The sequence below is a fragment of the Lagenorhynchus albirostris genome, chromosome 8 (assembly GCF_949774975.1).
Source record: "Lagenorhynchus albirostris chromosome 8, mLagAlb1.1, whole genome shotgun sequence".
Taxonomy (NCBI): domain Eukaryota; kingdom Metazoa; phylum Chordata; class Mammalia; order Artiodactyla; family Delphinidae; genus Lagenorhynchus; species Lagenorhynchus albirostris.
In genome coordinates this window covers 45742163-45764647 of record NC_083102.1, presented here as the reverse complement: position 1 = coordinate 45764647, position 22485 = coordinate 45742163, and the positions used below count along the sequence as shown (strand labels likewise).

Here is a 22485-nt window from a genome sequence, read left to right as displayed (position 1 = left end):
AATTCACAGCACTGCCCTGCATTTGCCTCAGAGATGGCCTTGAGAAATATCTTCCCAGATACTGAGTGGTTTGGTTTCAGGGAAGGCAGTATTAACAGAGTGGCTTTGCCTTTTTGGTGAATTGTATTTAACGCTTAACATTTTAACAGTGTATTTAGGTAATAGAACAATAAAAATAATAAAAATATTCTAGGTAGTTTCACTCCTTTGCTATCTAAATATTTATAATATTTATGATTTGCTTGATTTCTTCCATTTTTTGCTGGACTGATTTTGGGATCTCTAGGCTTCTTGACCTCTAAATACCTCCTAGATTATTGTTACTTAGGATTTCTTTTATTTTGCTCCCTTTAAACTGTATTTCTTGGTACTCAGTTCTTAGACCTTTCCTTGTAATGCTTTTTCGTATGAGAGGCCTTTCTGTAGCTGAAAAATCTTTGACACCCAGCACCCAAATCTTGGTTTCTAAATACCATTCTCCTGTAAAAAGAAAACAGGGCTTCTTGGAGAAATGGCTGATTCGAGGGCTGGAGCAGAGAAAATAAAAGCCTGGAGATCTTGTGTTGTCTGAAAGCAAGGAAGTGCTCAAAAATAAAAAAGATGAGGGCATAGGAGCCAACCTGAATGAGCTCCCAGTGAATAATTTGAGCAAGAAAATTAATATAGCATGGTATTGGATTATAACTCAAAGTATAAAATAAATATATTTGGTTCCATCAATCAGTCAGTAAAACAGAAGAGTAAAAGTTTAACTTGGAGATTAAGCCTAAGAGACATTTCTTTTAAAAAAGTTGTGTTTTTTTAAAGAAATTTAACATTCCTATTTGTGGTGATTTAAAAGAATTTTTTAATGGGCTGTAGGCGCTCTCTGATTTTAAGTATCCCCAAGACACACTAAGACATATTGTATATGGCACAAATATAACTTGAAATACGTAATCTTAGTTTATTATCACCCTTTCAGTAATGGATGAAAGGGATTTTTAGGGGGATGAGAGCTACTGTTGTAAGTCCCAGCAACAAAAGACTTCATAATTTTCTCTTCCTCAGGTTTTAGAGGGAAAATGCGAGTTAATTTTCTCGTATTTTTATATTGTGGAATTCTCATAGTGAAGGGCTCCTATTATGAAGTCTTACTTTCTAGCTTCAGACATTTTGTTTATTATATACAGAATACAGATGAGTGAATATAAAGTATAGCCTATTGTTCATTAACATAAGACTCAACTGGACTGTACATGTTTTACACTTTATTAAATCTTACAAAGAAAAGATGTTTACTGTCTTGCTCAATGCTTTTTTTTTAAGGTTTTCAGTTTATCTGTTAAGGAGCATGATTTATCTCTACATTTGTTTTGATTCATTGAGAACCTGTATCTTTAGTGTTAAACTTGTTAAACTTTTGTCTAGTATTTTACAGTTTTGCTACTGTTATGGATGGCATTTGCTTACCATTTGAATACCAAATTGGTTTTGCTGGTAGAAAACGAAGGCTGGTTGTAGGCGAGTCTTTGGATTTTCTAGATTTATGACTTCATCTGCAAATGAAGATAACATTTTCAAGTGTTTATGCACATGTGTTGTTTCTTTGTCTTACTGCGTTAGTTTGAAGCTTACAAATGATGTTGATAATAGTGGTGCCAGTGGACATGCCCATCTTATGTGTCTGTAGTGTTTCATTGTTTCATAGATGCTTGCTTAGAATTTTGGTAAATCATCTTTATTGTATGTCATTCTTGTCTCATTCTCTTTTACTTACGGCAAGAAACAGCCTAATTTTAGTAAATGCTTTTTCCCCTTTTTATTTGTTGATAAATTATGTTGGTAGATTTTCTGATGTTTCAGTTGAATTGTGTTGATTTCTAGTGTTGCTGGATTTAACTGTTTGATCATGGATTATTAATCTTTTAAAACAATGCTACCAAGTTTGCGCTAGCTAAAGATTATGCTAGTAAAATAAGTGGGAAAGCTTTCCATCTTTTCTCTTCTCTGGAATAATTTGAAAAACCCAGGAAGGGACTGTTCTTTTCATATCAGATAGAATTTGACTGTAAAACCATCTACCCCCCCCTTTTTTTTTTTTTGCGCGGTATGCGGGCCTCTCACTGTTGTGGCCTCTCCCGTTGCGGAGCACAGGCTCCGGATATGCAGGCTCAGCGGCCATGGCTCACGGGCCCAGCCGCTCCGCGACATGTGGGTTCCTCCCGGACCGGGGCACGAACCCGCGTCCCCTGCATCGGCAGGCGGACTCTCAACCACTGTGCCACCAGGGAAGCCCAACCCCTTTTTTTTAAGGTAGATCTTTGACAGTCCTTAGAACTTCTGTGATTATTAGTATATTCATGTTCTTCTACTTCCTTAGTCAATTTTGGGAATTTGTATTTTGTTAGAAAATAATTGTTTTCTTCTAAATGTCCTAATTAATTGCCATAGCATTGCATTAACGTTTTCTTACAAATATTTTAATTTTTAAAATATTTTTGATTATATGGCCCTTTTTGTTCTAATGTTATATATTTTTGTACTTTTGAACCTTAAGCTAGTTAAAAGGGCTTATGTTAATTGATATTTTTAAAGAAGCTACTTTAGAGTTGTAAATAAAGCTACTAATTTATTAGTACTATGTACTGAATAAAGCTACTTATTTCTTTTCAATTTTTAAATTTTTTTCTTTTTCTTTGCGGTACGCGGGCCTCTCACTGCTGTGGCCTCTCCCGTTGCGGAGCGCAGGCTCAGCGGCCATGGCTCACGGGCCCAGCTGCTCCGTGGCATGTGGGATCTTCCTGGACTGGGGCACGAACCTGTGTCCCCTGCATCGGCAGGCAGACTCTGAACCACTGCGCCACCAGGGAAGCCCCAATTTTTAAATTTTAATGAAAGTATTTTAGAAATAGAAATATTTTCTTATAAGAGCTTTATTTGTATCTGAGGTTTTAATATGAAATATTTTTGTTAATGTCTAGATAATTTCTCATTTCAATTTTTAATTCTATTTTGATTCAGAGGTTAACTAGAAAAAATCCTTCTTAATTTTGAAGATAAATTTTTTTATGAGGGGAGGGGTATGTATGATGGGAAGTCTTTTTGATCTTGATATTAGAGAACGCTGCCCATAATAACTATGTTTTTGAAATTCATTGTTGTTTTCTTTGTGACCACGTACTTCACTGACCTCTGTAAATCGTGAATATAAGAGAAGCATATATGTTTTCTGTAGAGTAAAAAATTTACTTCTACTATTATTCTTTTTAATTCATATGTATATAAGTACTTCCAGTAAATTGAGTTTGGTTGTATTATTGAAATATTCTGTATCCTTGCTTATGTTTGGTTTACATAGTCTGACAAATTTGGAGAGAAGTTTTTTTTTTTTTAATTTTCCAAATACTTTACTTTTACTTCACATTTACATATCATTTACATGTTATCTATTACAAGAAAACATCACCACCCTCATTCAAAAGCTGCAGAATACTGAAAAGTGGACTAATGCTGAACGTGGAGTACTTAATGGACGCAATCCAGTATGCTAAGCATATTTACATGAACCTTTTGAATCCTCACAAAACTCTGTAAAATAGGTACTGTGTGGTTCCCTATTTACAGATGGGGAAACCAAGATTGAGGCAGAAAATAACTTAGCAAAGGTTGCAAGTGGCAGAGCTCAACTTGAACGCAGGCAAAAGGAAGCCAGAGCCCCGGCAAATACCATCAGGATGTACTGCCCCCATTTCGGTGAGACCAGAAAAACCCAAGACTACACGGAAGAATTGATAGCCAACACGAGCATTGATTCTCCAGCCAAGGCACTCACTCACTCACTGAACAGTCATGACTGAAAACACTTGGTTTTCTGGATCTAAAACTACAGCTCCATGTTGATAATACTGGAAGGTTTTTAATATGACACCCTTGCATTCAGAAAGGTAAACAGATGCTTGATTTCTACGGGCAGAAAGTACAAGAAATTGATACAGAAACGGAAGCAGCAATGTACAAAGCCAAGTAAAACACTGGAATCACAGACTCACCATTTGGAAGTGACCTCTCGGGAACAAGAAGAGAGCTGTTTTGACTCTTCTGCAGCGTTAGCTCTGGCAGCTGAGAGTCAAGCTCTTAGAGTGGGATTATTCATGGCTGTTCTCAAGCTTGAGTGTGAATAAATTCGAATCACACTTGAGGAATCACCTCTGAGAATCACCTGGAGGGCTTGTTAAAACACAAATTGCTGGGTCCCACCCCCTAGAGCTTGTGATTGGTAGGTCTGAAAATCTGCACTTCTAACGAGCTCTTCGGTGATGATGATAATGCTGGTCCAGGGCCACACTTCCAGGTCTAGACCAAGCTTCTCGTTTAAAGATGGAGAAACTGAGGCCTAGCAAGAGGATGTGACTTGCCAGCATCACACTGCCAGTTTCTGACACAGCCAGAAGTCAGGCTTATGGTCACTCTCATTTCTCCTCTCCCTCCTTTCCCCATTTAACTTTTTCCATACATTGTTTTTCCTTTATAACAGCTGAAAGCTTGTCCATCACGAGAATAAGTGTGTGGAGTTAGTGAGTGATCACCCTGAAAAATAGAGTAGGCCCATGCTTCTACAATAATCTATCCTGAAGTCATACTTAAATGCTCCTTAGCGTTTTCACTCTTACCTTTAACAAGCACCTTCATGCATTCTACTTTGCCTAAGTTCGATACCAAGGACGTAAATGGAAATCCTCATGTTTGGAGTCAGGCATCCTAGTTTTCCATGCAAACCTTAAGGCTCGTGTTGCTTCTCCGTGTGATTCTCACAGGCTGTCTATGGATCTGGTGCTGCTGGATTCAAGCCAGAGAATGGCAGGAGCCCATTGTGTCAAGGTCTTGGAAAACATCTGTGTTTTTTCAGCTCAGCATTTGCCATCCATCACAGAGGAGACCAAGTCAACACAGCTAGGAAGTGGCAGAGCTGGGTCTCAAACGTAGAAAGTTTGTCTCCAGAGCCTTTTCTCTTCTCACTATAATGGGATTAACCCATAGTTCCATCACTCTGTGCTGGGTTACGCTGAATTTAAACTGGCTTTAAAAATGAATGCTCTCGGGGCTTCCCTGGTGGCGCAGTGGTTGGGAGTCCGCCTGCCGATGCAGGGGACACGGGTTCGTGCCCCGGTCTGGGAGGATCCCACGTGCTGCGGAGCAGCTGGGCCCGTGAGCCATGGCCGCTGAGCTTGCGCGTCCTCTGGAGAGAAGTTTGTTAAAGTATCTGTCCCCTCTGTGGCCATGGTTTTACTAATTTTTTCTTATTTTTTTTTAAGTTCCTTTTGGTGATAGTGTCCTTGCAACAATCTTTTTATGGCTTTATGTATTTCATAGCTATGTTATTTGAAAAACTATTTTTGACTTATTTTCTATTTGGGTTGAATCTTTTTATGTTATAAAGTACACTTCTCTCTGTTCTGCTTTCTCCAAGATTTTTTTTTTTCTTTTTTTTTTTTTTTGCCGTATGCGGGCCTCTCACTGTTGTGGCCTCTCCCGCTGCGGAGCACAGGCTCCGGACACGCAGGCTCAGCGGCCACGGCTCACGGGCGCAGCCGCTCCGCGGCATGTGGGATCTTCCTGGACCGGGGCACGAACCCGAGTCCCCTGCATCGGCAGGGGAACTCTCAACCACTGCGCCACCAGGGAAGCCCTCTCCAAGATTATTTTGACTTAGGTTTACCAGAAACTGTGAAGGGTCTGAGATTTTACCCTACTTGTAAGCTAACATATCAGTCTGCCACAGTTTCATGAATTTTGGCAGAAAAGAGAATCAAAGGACTTCTATTATTATTAATCATAACAGCAGCCAGAGTATCAGCATTTTTTTTGTGCCACTTTCTGAAGTCCCTGTTCCCACAGGGTGATGGTGAAGAGGGCAAGGGGATATCTGCATGCTCAGCGATTTGCATTATACAAGAGGAACCCTGAGCTTAGGGAAGTAAGCAGGTCCACCCTTGCGCTGGAGGGGACACCGAATCTTTCAAGGCTGTTTGCTCTACAAAGATCCTTGAAAAGATAGTCCAAGACTTGAACAGGAGAGACCCATGGAGAATTGTTACCCCAACAGTTTCTTTTTATTTGTACTTGCCTATCTTTGCTTATTCCTTTTTTTCTTTAATTAATTTAAATTTTATTTTTGAATAGGTAATACGTTTGCCAAAGCAGAGAGGTACAAAGGATGTACCGTGAAGTCTTCCCCTCACCTCAGTCCCTCAGTCACCCTTTCCAGAGGTGGCCAGTACTACCAATTTCTTGTGATCCTTCCAGAGATATTTAATGCATATGCAAACAAATATATACATATGTTCTGTTCCCACACACTCTTTACACCATGGAATCATGCTGTAAACATTCTGAACCTTGAGATTTTTTTATATATCCTGGAAATTATTCCAAATGATCTTCATCGTTCTCTTTACTATTATTACCTTATATATATGTATATATTTTTAAAATTATTTATCTTTTTAATTTTTGGCTGCGTTGAGCCTTCGTTGCTACGCGTGGGCTTTCTCTAGTTGCGGCAAGCAGGGACTACTCTTCGTTGCGGTGCGTGTGCTTCTCATTGCGGTGGCTTCTCTTGTTGTGGAGCATGGGCTCTAGGTGCGTGGGCTCAGTAATTGTGGCACACAGGCTCAGGAGTTGTGGCGCATGGGCTTAGTTGCTTTGTAGCATATGGGATCTTACTGGACCAGGGATTGAACCCGTGTCCCCTGCATTGGCAGGCAGATTCTTAACCACTGCGCCACCAGGGATGTTCAGTTACCTTATATTTTATAGGTGGATGAACCACAGTTAATTAACCAGTCTCTTGTGGATGGGTATTTAAGTTGTTCCTGGTATTTTGTATGTGTATGGTATGTCTATGGGATGTAGTCCTTGAAATCTTGCTTGGTCAGGGATGTATGTACATTTGTATTCCTGGTAATACTTCTAGTATTTTATTTTAATGCTGGAGTGTATTTGCTAATATACAGGATATTTGCAAAAATTGTTACTTTTTAAAAATTTATTCAGATATTCTGTATTTTGGGGGAATACCTTCTTTGACTCAAAAGTTGTTGAGTGTTTTTAAATTCCTAGATGTTAGGGGCTGAGGGGCTTTTTCCCTCTGGTTTTGCGATTTTCTAGTTTTACTATATTGTGATCAGTGGATGTTATCTATACTGTTTCTATATTTTAGTTTATTAAGATTTTCTTTGTGTAGTTTAATATGTCGTCATTTTGGGCAAGTGTTCCATGTTTGTGTTCAGTTTAAAAGGTCTTTTATATCCATCTTTTTTCTTACTTTATTTGTCATGGACTGAGGTAAATTAAAGTCTTCTGTTGCTAATTTTTCTATTTTTATCTGTATTGCCTATACTTTTTTGCTTTATGAATGCTGATGCTATGAATGAATATGTTATTCCTAACTATTATAACTTAGGTGCCGTTGCACCTTTTAGTACTATAAACGGTCCTTTGTCTTCTTTAATGCCATCTCATTATATTCAGCCTTGTCTAATGTTAAGATTGTAATTCTTTATTTCTTTTAGTTTGTATAGTTTGTATTTGCCTGATAAATGTTTTCTCTTCATTTCAACTTTCATCTTTTTGTTTCAGATATGCTTTTTGTATACAATGCAGGGTTAATTTCATTTAGGATCCAATCTGATCTTTCCTTTTTATTGTGTTGGTTTAGTCCATTTACATTTATTAATATGGCTAGTTTTAATTCTGTCGTTATGTATTGATACTTTCTGTTTTTATGGCTTTTTAAAAACGTTTCACCAAGTGGCCAGTTTTTCTGTTCCATATGCCTCCTCTTTTACTTAGGAAGAACTATTGTTGTTTATTTAGAGATTATTTTCATAAATATAACTATATAGTATCCTTAAGTTTATATTTTTAGACACTATTAATTTCTTTCTATGAACAGGGATGAAATTGAATATATTTCCTCTTTCTGCCTTTCGTACCGCTCTGTCCCAATTTTAGTTATTACATTATCTTAATCTTTACTCTTATGCTATTAAATATATTTATACTTCTCTTATTTGCCTTGTCAACTTCAAATGATACTTTTTTACACCCAATTATTGTAGATAATAATGAACTTTTAATTTTTTAGGTATATGTTATATATTATCTAATCATAATTCCCACATTTGTTTTAATCTTACAGTTAAGTAGATTCAGTTCTCACTGCAAATCTTTTTGCTTTAGCTATTCCAGGCATCTCTTGGTTAGCTGAGGTTTATCCTCATATAAATCCTTTGAGAAGGACTCATGGGAAACAGTTCACTAGACTGTTTGCATGTTTAATATTGGTTGTCTGTGTTTTTTGTTTTTGTTTTTGAATAACAGTTTGGGTGTGAAATCTTTGGGTTGCGCTTCCTTTACTTGAGGATATTATAAGCTTTCTTCCAGTCTTACAGTGTAAAATGCTTCTCTGGAGATATCTGAGACCAGCCTGATTTCACCTCCTTTTAGAATTGACAGTCTTTTTGCCAAGGTGCCCAAAGAACTCTATTTTTTTTTTGACCAATATCTACTAGCATATATTTTAAATAGTGTTGATTTTTCATGATAAGTTTCTTCTAGGATTCAATTCAATTTTAGGATTTAAGTATATAGATCTAGATCTATTTTTGTTTCTGTGATGTAATTTTATTTTTTACAATACTGTAGGTATGTAATAGGATCTCCTTTTCTTGTCTTCCTTAGGTAACATTTTTTTCTGTAATTATTAAAACTTTTTTCATTTCCAGTTTACTATTCTCAGTTTTGACCCCTTGTGTTCCTAACTGTGATATCAGGTATGTCTATTCTTTCTTGTTCTCCTTCTAGTTTCACCTTCATTTTGTAATAGGCTTTTTTCCCTCTTCTTTTTCATCTTCATTCCTGAGCTCTTATATCTTGGCATGTGTTCTAGGACAGTTGCTTCTCTATGTTTCCCTGTTTTGTTTATTTTTTCTTTTTAATTCATAGTAAATAAGTTGATTTGTTGAGGCTAGATAGTAGTTATATGATGTCCTGTTTTACTGTTCAACACACATACATTTACATTATAGCTGGTAAATTTAGTGTTGTTCTTTCCCTTATTTGGTATTTATTGTCTATTTTACTTTGTTCTTCCCAGCCTTCTCTGGATTGATAAGTTACTTTCCCTTTCCTCCAGATTAGTTCGGAACTTTTACTATACATCTTTCATTCCTTTGTTGGTTACCTTGCTTTAATATATATTTTTAAACATATACTTCTGTTTTATTCTATCAAAATTAGGAGTTTTCTTTGTGCTCATCCCCCTAATATATTATTCTTGCTCACTTTCCTGTCCCCTACTACCCTCCCCCTCTATCTCCAAGTCCTGGATATTATGAAATAATTTAGACTTTACATCCTAATTACATATTAAGTTTTGCACTGGCAGGATGTTCCTTTTGTTTCAAAAATCCTTAGTTATATTACAGTTTCAGTCACAGTATTATCTATTTAGATTTAAATTTCACTTAAACATATTTCATTGCTCACTGCTGTTTTCTGTACTCTTTAATTTTCACTTTCTGTATATTGAGGGTTTTGTTCTTAATTTTCTTTTTTGTTAAAAGCATTTTCATGAATAATTTCCTTAGAAAGCCTTTCATGGATGGTATACTTAATGAGCTGTTGGATTCCCAAGTGTTTCTTGTTCACCTTCATATATGATTGCTATCTTTTGCTGAATATAGGATATTTTTATTTCTTTTTTTTTTTCCCTTTAAGTCTGTAAAATTTTGTACTGTCTTACTCCCAGTATTACAGATGTGAAGTCTTTCTGGGTCTCATTGTTTTTTCATCTTAACTTACCTGTTCTTTCCATTTGGAAGCTTACAGGTTAATTTTTTTTGAAGGTTGGAAATTCTCTTTTTTTCCCAGGATGCATCTATTTAAGTGTTTTTTCACTCTACTCCCATCTTTATTAATCCTGCTTGAGACTTTATAAACGTTTTCAGTCTAGCAACCCAAATGTTTAGTCAGCTCAGGGATTATTTTCTTCTAGTATTTCTTTGATTATTATTTCTTTCTCTGTTCCTTTTCTCTTCCTGTGATTCCTATAATTTCAACATTAGAGCTCCTTGATGTATCCTCTGTCTTATGTTTTTGTTAATTTTTTTATTTTTTAGTTACATGATATTTATTCTAGATTACTAACTTAGTTTTCTGCATTGGCCTTCTTTTTTCCCTTCTGAAATATTAAAAAATAATGTGTTTTGGTTCTAGGAATTTCTACTTGTAAAGTCATCATCCCTTTCCTCCTTCCCTTTCTTCCATTCATTCATTTGTTCTGATATTATAGTAGGTGTCTATTTCAGTTTATCAGCTTGCTTCACCTTCATTCACATCGTTGTGTATACGTAGTGTATGACCTTTCTCTGTTCCATAATGTTAGCACACATGTAGATCATACTATTATTTCTTTATCAAATAGAAGTGGATAGAATGTAGGATATTCTTCTCTTGTGAGCCTTGTGGTCATTAGCTTGGCACACACTAGCCCTTTTTGTTTAAAAGTGTGAGGAAAGAAGTTTCCCTGTTCTTGGGTGCAAAGAGAGTTCTGTCCTCAGGCCAACTCAGTAGCTTCTTTCTTTCAGTAGTGCTTTCACTGTCAGAGCACCCTTCTTCCCTTGTTCCAGTGGGATTCACTCAGGTACTGAAGTTGCCTGGGCAACTGAAGGATTGGTAAACTTTGAGCAGAAAGAAACAAACCTGTTTCAAAATCAGTGTGTTTCCCCTCTTCTTAAAACAATTTTTTTATAAACCCATTTTACACTTGCTGTCTCTTGATTTTTCATGAGATTTCATTATCTGAAGTTTCAGATGAATCTAGATTTAGATTCTCCAGGATCCAGCAATTAGTTACAGTTATTTTAGTAGTTTAGTCACAGTATTTAGTCATTTAGTAGCAGGGTGAAGAGGGATCAAGAAAGAACTCTGAGTTGTTAATGTTACATGACTGTTGTCAGAGCTACTGGTTCTCACCTTCCTGCTTTTTCCTTCAGGTACATTTGAGTTTCACACTTTGCTTTATTATCTTAGGAGTGGACATTTAAAATCTCTCTCCTTTGCACACATAGTGCTTTTAATTCTTTACCCATACATGCTAATCAACCTGTAATTATTTATTGGCAAACTCCACATATATTCAGTGCTTTCTGGTTGATTGGCTGATATGAACCACTGGATAAAGAAGAAGTCAGTACACTTAAAAAAAAAATAGGAAAAAAAATAGGTCTGAGCTCAGCTGAGTCACCAGACTGCAAGTGAAGTGCCCAAGTCACTGAAACACCAACCCTCTGGCTTTGGGGCCTTTTCTCTGCCATTGGTTCATTTGTTGCTTGGTGCTTTCTTTAGTCTTTGGAGATCTTTTGCTTCATTAGCTATTAAAAAAATATTTATCAAGCAGTTACTGTGTACAAAACACTATGCTACGTGCTGGAGTAAGCAGAACCTACAAGGTTCTCTGCCCTCATGGAATTTACTGCTTCTTGAATACAGAGGTTGCAAAGTATTGGCTACATTAGGCTCACAGACTTTTTTTTGTTTGCTTACACAGTATCAAAAATGTTTTTGAGTCAGTATTTTGAAAATGAAGAAATTTCATCTAAAAACCTAAATTTGCAGCTGCTTTAAATATACCTAGCCACACTGGCTCTTTATTCCCACATGGCATTCTATAGTAGCAACTGCCCCTTTAGATAGGACTGTGGGCACCAGTTTGTCACAATTACCTGTTAACCCCTAAAACTAAGGCCAAATTCAGTTGGCATTTATTGTCACAACTGTGCTGTTCTTTTTTCTTACGAAGTAGGTTAAAAGATGAGCTACTTTTTGAATGTTTTCTGGCTTATCCCCCTTTAGGCATTTTGAGTTTTGACCCTGTACTTTATCTACCAGTCAGCCTGCTAATTACCGTGTAGCCTCGGGGAAGCAGCAGGGAAACACCATCACACTTTAGCCTCAGTAGGTATACATACACATAGTAATACGCCTTCTCAGATTCATTCTAACAGAATGATAGATAGAATCGTAGTTCATAAATCTGATAATAGTTCTGACATAATATGTTTTGTTGTATGCTATAATACAATACCATTGTAATGACATTTTTCAGTTTCAATATGATAGTAGAATTTTTTTGTTTGTTTGTTTTTTTGGTTTTTTGGGTTTTTTTGTGGTATGCGGGCCTCTCACTGTTGTGGCCTCTCCCGTTGCGGAGCACAGGCTCCGGACACGCAGGCTCAGCGGCCATGGCTCACAGGCCCAGCCGCTCCATGGCATGTGGGATCTTCCCGGACCGGGGCACGAACCCGTGTCCCCTGCTTTGGCAGGCGGACTCTCAACCACTGCGCCACCAGGGAAGCCCATGATAGTAGAATTTTGTTTAATTTAGCTAACATTTAGAGCCTTAAGCATTTTTACATTCATTCTTTTATTTTTAATCATCAATATGAAAGACTGTGAGATGCAGGTATTATGACTTGCAATTTATTTGAAGAAAATGAGACTCAGAATTTTGTGCATTTTCCAAAGTTCAGGCCTATTCTTTTCTGTAAGACTGCATTCCATTTGCGTTATATCATTAGATCTTTATAACACTTCTAAGAGACAAGTCTAGCAGGTTTCATCATTTCTTTAGATTGGAGAAAACAAACTCAGAGGAAGTGTCCTTTCTTGCCAGTAATCACATAGCTAGTATTCAGAACATAACCTGCTCCTTGCCAGGTACAGTGGTAGGTATTTAACAGATATTATTTAATTCTTACCACTGCCCTATGAAGTAGGTATTATTACCCCATTATATGCCTAAACCCGTTGCAGAGTTGGAATTTGAACCTAGAACTGTCTATAAATAACACTTTTTTAAAATTTGCTACATTATATTACCCAGATTGTTTGACTCTTTTGTTATTGCCATTAAAGCCTACATTATAATTTAATACATTAATCTAATTCTAAAAGTATACAATCATAAATTAAGTTTGAAAATCAGCTTTTTTGGTTTTTTTAGGACTGATGTTTTTCTCTCTGCATTGATTCAAAACAAAAATGGACCTGAAACTTTTAGTTCAAAGTATATTTTATTCTATTTTTGTATATATTCAGGAGTTTCTTTTCTTTTCTTTTCTATATGTGGGTGTTTTGGGGTATTTTTTGGTTTGGTTTTTGGGTCTTTTTATTAATTTTTTAATGTGGACAATTCATTTAGGTAAACACTTATTCAGGGTTTAGCAAATCAGCGATTTGTTACAGGGAGGGAGTAAAGGAAAGTCATCTTAATTTGGTATGAAGATTTGGGAGTAAGTTGGTAATTTAAAAATTTCTTAGATGACTTGTATAACTTCTTGCAGCTTATTAGGTACCTTTTTTTAAAATTAATTAATTTTTGGCTGCATTGGGTCTTCGTTGCTGTGCGCGGGCTTCTCATTGCAGTGGCTTCCCTTGCGGAGCACGGCTCTAAGCGTGCAGGCTTCAGTAGTTGTGGCGCGTGGGCTCAGTAGTGTAGCTCGCCAGCTCTAGAACGCAGGCTCAGTAGTTGTGACGCACGGGCTTAGTTGCTCCGTGACATGTGGGATCTTCCTGGACCAGGGATCGAACCATGTTCCCTGCATTGGCAGGCGGATTCTTAACCACTGCACCACCAGGGAAGTCCCAGTATCTGGTTTTATAAAATACTTAATCCTGAGCTATTTTTTTAGGCAAGTTAGAAACAAAAAGGTCCAAGAAAGCTAAATCTGTAAGTTTTTAGTTAGTGTTGTTTTTGTATATTTTACCTTTTGGAGTATGTACTTTGGGTTCCATTTTATTTTACTTATATTTTCTCGGAGAAGGTGCCAAATGTCAATTTCCAAAATATTCCCAAGAGTACACATCTTTCCTTAAAAGTCATCAGAAGAGTCACAGCTTCTGTCTCCTCTTGAAGAATAGTCTTAATTTTAAAGTAAATTTCTAACAGTGCAAATGAAAAGTGGCTATGTGTTTAGCCAATTCTCAATTATATTTAACCTAAAGAAAGCATTGATGCAGTAAATGTCAGTAGCATCTAGGCAGAGGAAGCCCGCAATTTCTCATCGAACCAGAATAAGAAGTTTCCAAACAGGGTGAAATTTGACCCTGACCATGAACTTTGACTTTTAGACAGTTTAGTAAAGGTTATCCCCATGTTTTTATTGATATATTAATCTTACAGTGAAAATGACTGTTTCCCTTTGTTAAATATCATTTCTAACTCCCCTTAATGATACTTGAGTACAGTAACATCTCACGGATCTATAATCTAGAATATTAATGTTAACTTCTCTTAAGTCCATTAGATATAACTCTATATCTGAAAGTATTTATTAATAAACCTTGTGAGCTGCAATTTTTCATTCTTTGAGTAATTGCTTCTTACTAATGTTGTGAATTTTTTTAATTCTTGACTTTTCTAGGGATTATTTCACATTTCAGCTGCTTTTGTTTTCTACTGCTATCATTGAGGGTTCAAGAACAAAAAATAAGTCTTCAGGTAAAAATGCCTGATCCATAATAGTGCTTGGCATTGTATTTTGCTGAAAAGATCATACACCTTTGGATGCTTGATCTGAAAATAAGGTTGTGATGATTATGAAATTTTCGCATGGAGTTTTGTTGGCTGCCTCTAACAAATTTGGTCTTGTTGTTTTTCTCCCCTACCACCCCAAAGGATTTTGGCTGTCTGCTTTTTTTCATGTTGTCTTGATGTGCAATAACTATATGGATATGTGCTTGTACTTGCTAAATATTTTAATTTTGCATATTTGGCTGCTTGAATTTTAAGTAATTTCTTTGGGTGATGCAAATTAAGAGCTTGAGGCTATAAGTAAAATAACAGTTTACAGAAGTTTTTAGTTTATAAATGTGTGTTCCTTATCTACTGTATTGAAATATATAAATTTCACATTTTGCAAAAATTAAATTTACAATTCAGTTTCTCAGTTGCACACATTTCAAGTGCTATTTTCAGGCCGTATGTGGCTAGTAGCTACTGTTTTGGACAACACAGTTAAAAGATTATTTCTGTCATCATAGAAAGTTCTATTGGACAGGGCTGTTTTCCTGTTCCATAGAAGGAAGTAAGCGGTAAAGTGTGAGCTCATTTCTGATACCAGTTTTTATAGCAGTTTAATAACTCCAGAAGATAAAGCATATGACCAGTCTTAAGCATACTTCCTCTAAATAGGTAGCTATCCTCACCTTTAATATTTCAAACCTAATGTTGCCTAAAACAGTTTGCTTCTGTATTTATACTCTTAAAGTGAAATTGTTTTGTAGCAAAATTCATGAAGTTGTAGAAAGGCCAAAGACTTACCCTAAATTTGAATCCTGACCCTAGAACTTACTAGTTTAGTAACTTCTGGTAAGTTACGTAATTTATTTGAGCCTCAGTTTCTTTATTTGTAAAATGGAGGTAACCTTAGTTACCTCATAGGATTAATAAAAGACTTAAGTACGTCTAAAAGCATGTAACAAAGTGGACATTTATAGTACTTTTAAATATAGAGTGAAGCCAAAACGTTTAAAAGTTAATTAGGCAGTATCGTTTGTATGGAGTTGTTACCAGTCTGGCAATTATAATAGGTCTCTAGAAATGGCTGGGTCAAGAGTATCCTATAGAAGTTTCTGTTGGCCATGGGATTATTTATGACATTTTATAAAATTGCAACAACTAGAATAACCAGAATGGGGAGAAGAGGAAAGAGAAAAATGACCAACTTTGTTTTTCAAGAAGTCCATAAAGGTTTTTCTGATAATGATAAAAACTGATATTTTGTATAGTGTTTTTATAACATGAATTTTTACACAAGTCTTTAAAATTTCATCTCCATAATATTTTGAATACCTTTATTAGTGCTAGTATTAAAGAAGAGTAAAAGGAAACTCAAGGGTGACCAACATTTTGGATGTTATGTACCAAACTAATATCGTTTGCAGCTTTAAATCTTATGCTCTTTCTACTTCAGCACGCTCTTTCCTTGATAGCAGTTGTTTTCTGAAGCAGGGGTATATTTCAGAATCTCTAGGGATGGGGCCCAGGTATATGTTTTTTTGTTTTGTTTCTCTGTTGAGCAGAATACATACCCAAGTGATTCTGGTGCCTACTTCTTGATAAAATCATTGTTCTATTCTAGGTTTAATTCTTCTTTTCCTGTATCGGTACCTCTAAATCAATGCATAGACCATGTGAATAAATCAAAGAATTAGACTGATAAGGAATACACTGATTCCAGCTGTTAGGTGGGACATCAACAACACTTTTGAAAAAGCAACACAAGTTTAGTTTCCTGTTCACAGTCTTGAGTATCTGTACACTAATCAGTGCTTGTGGAGAGCGGGAATTCCATACTAGCCAACCATGGTAGTTAAATCTATTTGTGTTCCCTTCTCTGCTTTTCTCATATTAATTTTGGCTAGTTAGTAGTCTACCCTTAAGGTATTCTAGTCCTAAAACATTGACTCCTTATTGCCTGAGATGGTTTCTTCATGAATGTTTTCAATTGATTAGCTAAAGACTTTTAATAACCTTTTCCCAGCTGTCTTAAAGATGCTTCAGTGTCCTGGATTTAGTGGTATTTCTAGGCCCTATTTAACTCTGTCTGTATCTCATTACTAAGCTGAAAATTTCCCTTTGAAAGAAAGTACAGTGTCACAATGGGGTAGGAGAGGGGCATACTCTGGAAAACCTCCAGTCAAAAGTTAATCACGTTTCATAGTAACTTTTCAAAAATAAAAACTACCTTCAAACATACAAAGACAGATTCTATTGGAAATAAGACTTTCAAATTTGAAAATTAAGCATTTGCTACTTGGGGCAGTAACTGTTGAGAACGAACTGTCTTTTAACTAAGAGTTGCTTATCAAAATGCAGTTGAGCAGTGACTATAATATGTTAATGTTAACTTTTAATTTTCTGAGCAGAGATGATTTCATTAGAAACTGTTTACATTGGATATTGGGCTGCACTGAAATTAATGTGTTTGGAATGTTCTTATATATGTATATGTATATATATACACACACACATATATATATATGTATGTGTATATATATATATATCTTAGCATAGAAAATACAGTTCTGCATATTTTTTATTACTTGGGCTTTAGGACCTTCTGATTAAAATGACTGACATTAATATGTCATTCTAGATTAAACTAAAAAGATTTTTTTTAATTAGTACCTGCAAAGCATATCATTATATTCTTCTTATTTTTATTTTTTTGCCATATGCGGGCCTCTCACTGTTGTGGCCTCTCCCGTTGCGGAGCACAGGCTCCGGATGCGCAGGCTCAGCGGCCATGGCTCATGGGCCCAGCCTCTCCGCGGCATGTGGGATCTTGCCGGACTGGGGCACGAACCCGCGTCCCCTGCATCGGCAGGCGGACTCTCAACCACTGCGCCACCAGGGAAGCCCTATATTCTGCTAATTATATGCATATGGATTTGCACATATGCAGATTTATGCACATGGATTTGCATATATGCAGATTATATGCAGATTGGATTTGTCTTTGTTGTACTGTGAATAAATTTTCTTGTAAACAGAATAACCAAGGTCTTTTAAGATATTAAAATTTTCCCAACTCAAAAGATTTTTAAAACCTATTGTGATAAAGAAATGAGAGTTGGTAGTTATAGGTCAACATAAAAGCAGTGTAAGACACTTACATTTCTGTGAACAATGAATTCAGAAGCTTTTACTTTGTGGATTTCTACCTGTTTTTATTTTGTGTTGAGAATCTGTTACATAGATTTATATGGCAAAAATGTGGCAATACTTTTTATTTTTTAAAAGCTGGTCTATCTAATTTATGTTAATAGAGATTTTTTGGTTCCTTTATACTTAAATCTAGATGCATTGTTACTATATTCCAAAAGGTAGAAAATTTGATACCCTAGTCCATCAATTCTAAGACACACCTTATAAATTTTAACAGCTCTGAAAAATGAGACATGTCTTAAAATTGATTTGTGTCATAGTTTAACGGAAGCATTTTTTTCTTGGTGAAATATAAAACTCATGGTGCATCTTATAATTATTGATGTCTTAGGCTTGATAAAAAGTGATGGTTAATTTTTTGAAGTTAGTTGTGCGACTTAGATTTATGTTATGATGTGGTATATCTTTGTGGTGAAAAAAATCTAAGTGGTGAGAACATACCACAAAAAATTCCATATTATTTGGAATTATACCTGTACTATGATCTTTTAGTGTTTCCTTCGTATCTTTTCCTCTTTTTTTCATTGCTATCATCCTAATGTTAAATAATAAAACTAAAAAATTTGGTAACAAGTTTGATGTCCTTTATTCAAGGGAAAAACAATCCATAGATTGGGGGACTACAGTGCCTAATAAGCACCTCTCCAGGGGATTTTGGACAAGAGTGAGTTTTATGGGGCCTTAGAAGAGGCACTGTGAAAACAAGACATGATTGGCTAGGAGGCTGGGGGTTTCCTTATAAGGCTAGCAGGTTCTATATTTCTAGGGCAAAGTAGGCTAGCTAAAGCTGAGTTGGAGGATTGTGATTGGTGTTGGGTTTCCTTGAGAGTGAGGTATTTTCTGTAGTTTAGGCTGACTTAGGTATAGGTTTGGGATGTGGTCAGAGCCACTGAGATGACTTCCATTTTGTGGGTTCCAATATACCAATAAACTTTAACACTAGTTAGGTGCTTTACATTAAACTGGTTCCGTATCTGTGGAAACCTATCCAGAACAATAAGAGGAAAATGGAGATCAAGAGGAGGAGGAAAGACTTGGGGTTGCAGGTGGGGTCGGGGTTGTGGTTGGGACCTCCAGGGTCAAGAAAAGAAAAATGGGGAGAGGACTCTTGAGGGGAGTGTTAATAGGCATCATTTTCCATTTACCCAGTTCCACTTGCCCAAAAATCTTCTTGTGGTTAAGTCTTTGATGTGATATTTTAGCTTGTGAGCTACCCAATAGTTAGCTAAATTACTTCAACCATATTCCCTAGATTCTGAAAGCATAAGCCTTCTTGCTAAGGCCTTTCCTTTTTCTGTGGAAGTTGCCCTCTTACCCCCTCTAGCCTTATGGGTAAATCATCTGCTGCTACCTTACTTTCTGTAGACCAAATAGAGTCTGTATTTCATCTTAATGTGCTATCTCAAAATGAATAACTAAAGGGGGAACTACTTATAGAATGGATTTTTCTAGAAGGAACTGTTACAGATATGTACACAATTAAATTTGTTGGTGTTTATAAGAGGTATGGGACTAGCAGATAAGTACTTAATTTTAGGAAACTTTCCTACCTTGCTCTGTGTTTAAGCACTTAGGTAGAGATTAATGCAGCCTTTCCCCTTTAGCTTGTTTGGTTTTATTTCCAAAACCAGTAATTTATCTATTTGTGATATAAATTTATACTGCATGTTCCTGCTTTTGCTTTTTGTTCTCCAAACTTACTAAGAATGTGTACTCTTCAACAGTTTTAATGGCATGTTTTAGTTATTCCTCATTTAAAAAGAGTTACAGGGCTTCCCTGGTGGCGCAGTGGTTGGGGGTCTGCCTGCCGATGCAGGGGAAGCGGTTTCGTGCCCTGGTCCGGGAGGATCCCGCATGCCGTGGAGCGGCTGGGCCCGTGGGCCGTGGCTGCTGGGCCTGCGCGTCTGGAGCCTGTGCTCCGCGGCAGGGGGGGCCACAGCAGTGAGAGGCCCGTGTACAGAAAAAGAAAAAAAAAAAGTCACAAAGTATGTCCGGCTAATATACTCTATTTTAGGCAAGATCCTTGTAAAATTAAAATTTAACGTTAATAAAATGTAATTTAAATTAAAATTTCAGTATAAAACATAAATTGAGAGAACCTTTTTTTTTTCTTTCTCCCGAAAGGAATTTTTGCTTTATAAAGGGTTTCACCATAGGAATATTTTAAACAAAGTGATTAAAATACCCTGCAAGTTAGTGTAATTGCTGCCTGGAGTAGACTTGGCATTGTCATGGGAAAGGATTAAGACCTAAATATAGTACAGTTATTAAAATTGGGAAATTTAATGTTAGAAAGAAAAAAAAAGGATTAATGTTGAGCCTAATGCCTGAAATCCTCAAGTTTCCAAAAATCCCTTTCAGAATCTACACAAAAGCTTTGATTTACCTTTGTATTTTCTTGAATTAAGCAGATTGTTTTAAAGTCCTGTGGTAAAGATGATTTCTTTAACTTATGCAATTTTGTTATTTTAGAATTTTAAAAATTACAATAGTATTTTCATGTCTTTTCTGCCATGTTATACTCTATACACTTTTTTGAACTAGCTTGGGCACCAGATTAATATTGATTAGTAGCATAAGGACAATAAATTCCAAATTCCAAATAACTTACTGATAAAGTTTTATAGCAAAGTTATTTGCAAGTTGGAGGATTCCATACTGTTCTTAATTACTAACTGCAGTGCCTCAATGAAATCTAAATGGAAATGAGAGACACTGTCCATAAGTAAAGGTAAACATTATTCACTGATTTGTGAATAGCATTTCAAATATAGGTGCTGAGTTTTATGTATTTCTGACAAAACATGCCAGTCAGCACTCTTCATAAGTTAGCATTCACATAATTCTTTCAGTTTTATTGTCCTAAACTCATTTTCTTTTTTCTCAGAGGATGTGCTGAGTAAAGATGCTGGGGAATGTGCAATATGCCTTGAAGAATTGCAGCAGGGAGATACTATAGCACGACTGCCTTGTCTATGCATATATCATAAAGGGTAAGTTTATTTTTATGTTAACCAAATTGATATTAGACTAAAAGACCTTTCTCAGGTTTCACACTTTTGTAGTTAGGGCTGAAAAGATTTCTTCTTCATTGAAACTCCCTTTCCCCATTTCTTAAAAAACAATAGCCTTACTGTTGGTGGGAATGTAAATTGATATAGCCACTATGGAGAACAGTATGGAGGTTCCTTAAAAAACTAAAAATAGAACTACCATACGACCCAGCAAACCCACTACTGGGCATATACCCTGAGAAAACCATAATTCAATAAGAGTCATGTACCACAATGTTCATTGCAGCACTATTTACACTACCAGGACGTGGAAGCAACCTAAGTGTCCATTGACAGATGAATGGATAAGGAAGATGTGGCACATATATACAATGGAATATTACCCAGCCATAAAAAGAAACGAAATTGAGTTATTTGTAGTGAGGTGGATGGACCTAGAGACTGTCATACAGAGTGAAGTAAGTCAGAAAGAGAAAAACAAATACCGTATGCTAACACAAATATGTGGAATCTAAAATAATTTAAAAAAAGGTTGTGAAGAACCTAGGGGAAGGACAGGAATAAAGACGCAGGTGTAGAGAATGGACTTGAGGACACAGGGAGGGGGAAGGGTAAGCTGGGACGAAGTGAGAGGGTGGCATGGACATATATACACTACCAAATGTAAACTAGATAGCTAGTGGGAAGCAGCCGCATAGCACAGGGAGATCAGCTTGGTGCTTTGTGTCCACCTAGAGGGGCGGGATAGGGAGAGTGGGAGGGAGACACGAGGGAGGAGATATGGGGAGATATATATATATATATATATATACACACACACACACACACACACACATATATGTATGGCTGGTTCACTTTGTCATACAGCAGAAGCTGACACACCATTGTGAATCAATTATACTCCAATAAAGATGTTAAAAAAAATGGCCTTTTTTCTGCGAGTACTAAAACTTAAGCCCATATCTGTTTGCATCCCAAAGGCTACCATTTGTTAAGCATTTACTGTGATCAAGGTGTTGTCCATAGCTTCTTGAATAGGTTATCGTATATAAGCCTTGTAACAATCTCATTGTACAGCTGAGGAAATAAGCTGGGAGACCATAGGCAATCTCTCCAAGGTCTCATAGCTGGTAATAAATGGAAGAACTGAGATTCTAGCCATGTCTGTTTGACTCCAGAGCCCATCTGGTTTCTCATAAAGTGTTCTTGGTTTCAGGAAAAATTTGATTTTCAAGACGATTTAAGGTAACCTACAAAAAGAATAGAAAACTATAACTTTAAAAACAATAAAAGAAATAATGTGGAATTTTATTTAAAAGCAGGGCATGGGGGTTGGGGAAAACAGAGAAAATAGTAAATAGTACCAAAACAAAGAGGCAAAAATAAATCCAGTATCAGTAATTATAATAAATCCAAATAGATCAAAGTAACCAGTTGAAAACAAATCAAAAGATTGGGATATGCTGTTGATGAGCAACACACTTAAACGTAAGGGATATAGAAAAATATGGATGTAAAGGGATAGTAAACTATATCCAGGAAAATATTAACTAAAGTAAAACTGACAAAGCTAAATTAATATTGGACAAAATTAACTTTACTGCAGAAAATATTATTAATATTTTATGATAAAAGTATATAAAATTCAATTCTTTGTGTACCAAAGAACACAGTCTCAAAATATTCGTAGGACTG

General features: G+C 36.2%; 1 protein-coding gene across 1 annotated transcript in view; it reads left to right on the top strand.

The window, feature by feature from the left end:
- ZNRF2 (zinc and ring finger 2) overlaps nucleotides 1–22485 on the top strand; it is a 99373-nt gene that overhangs the window by 66302 nt on the left and 10586 nt on the right. The window contains exon 3 of the mRNA XM_060156917.1: nucleotides 20664–20769. Coding sequence (XP_060012900.1) covers nucleotides 20664–20769 — 106 coding nt within the window. The remainder of the gene's footprint in view (nucleotides 1–20663; nucleotides 20770–22485) is intronic.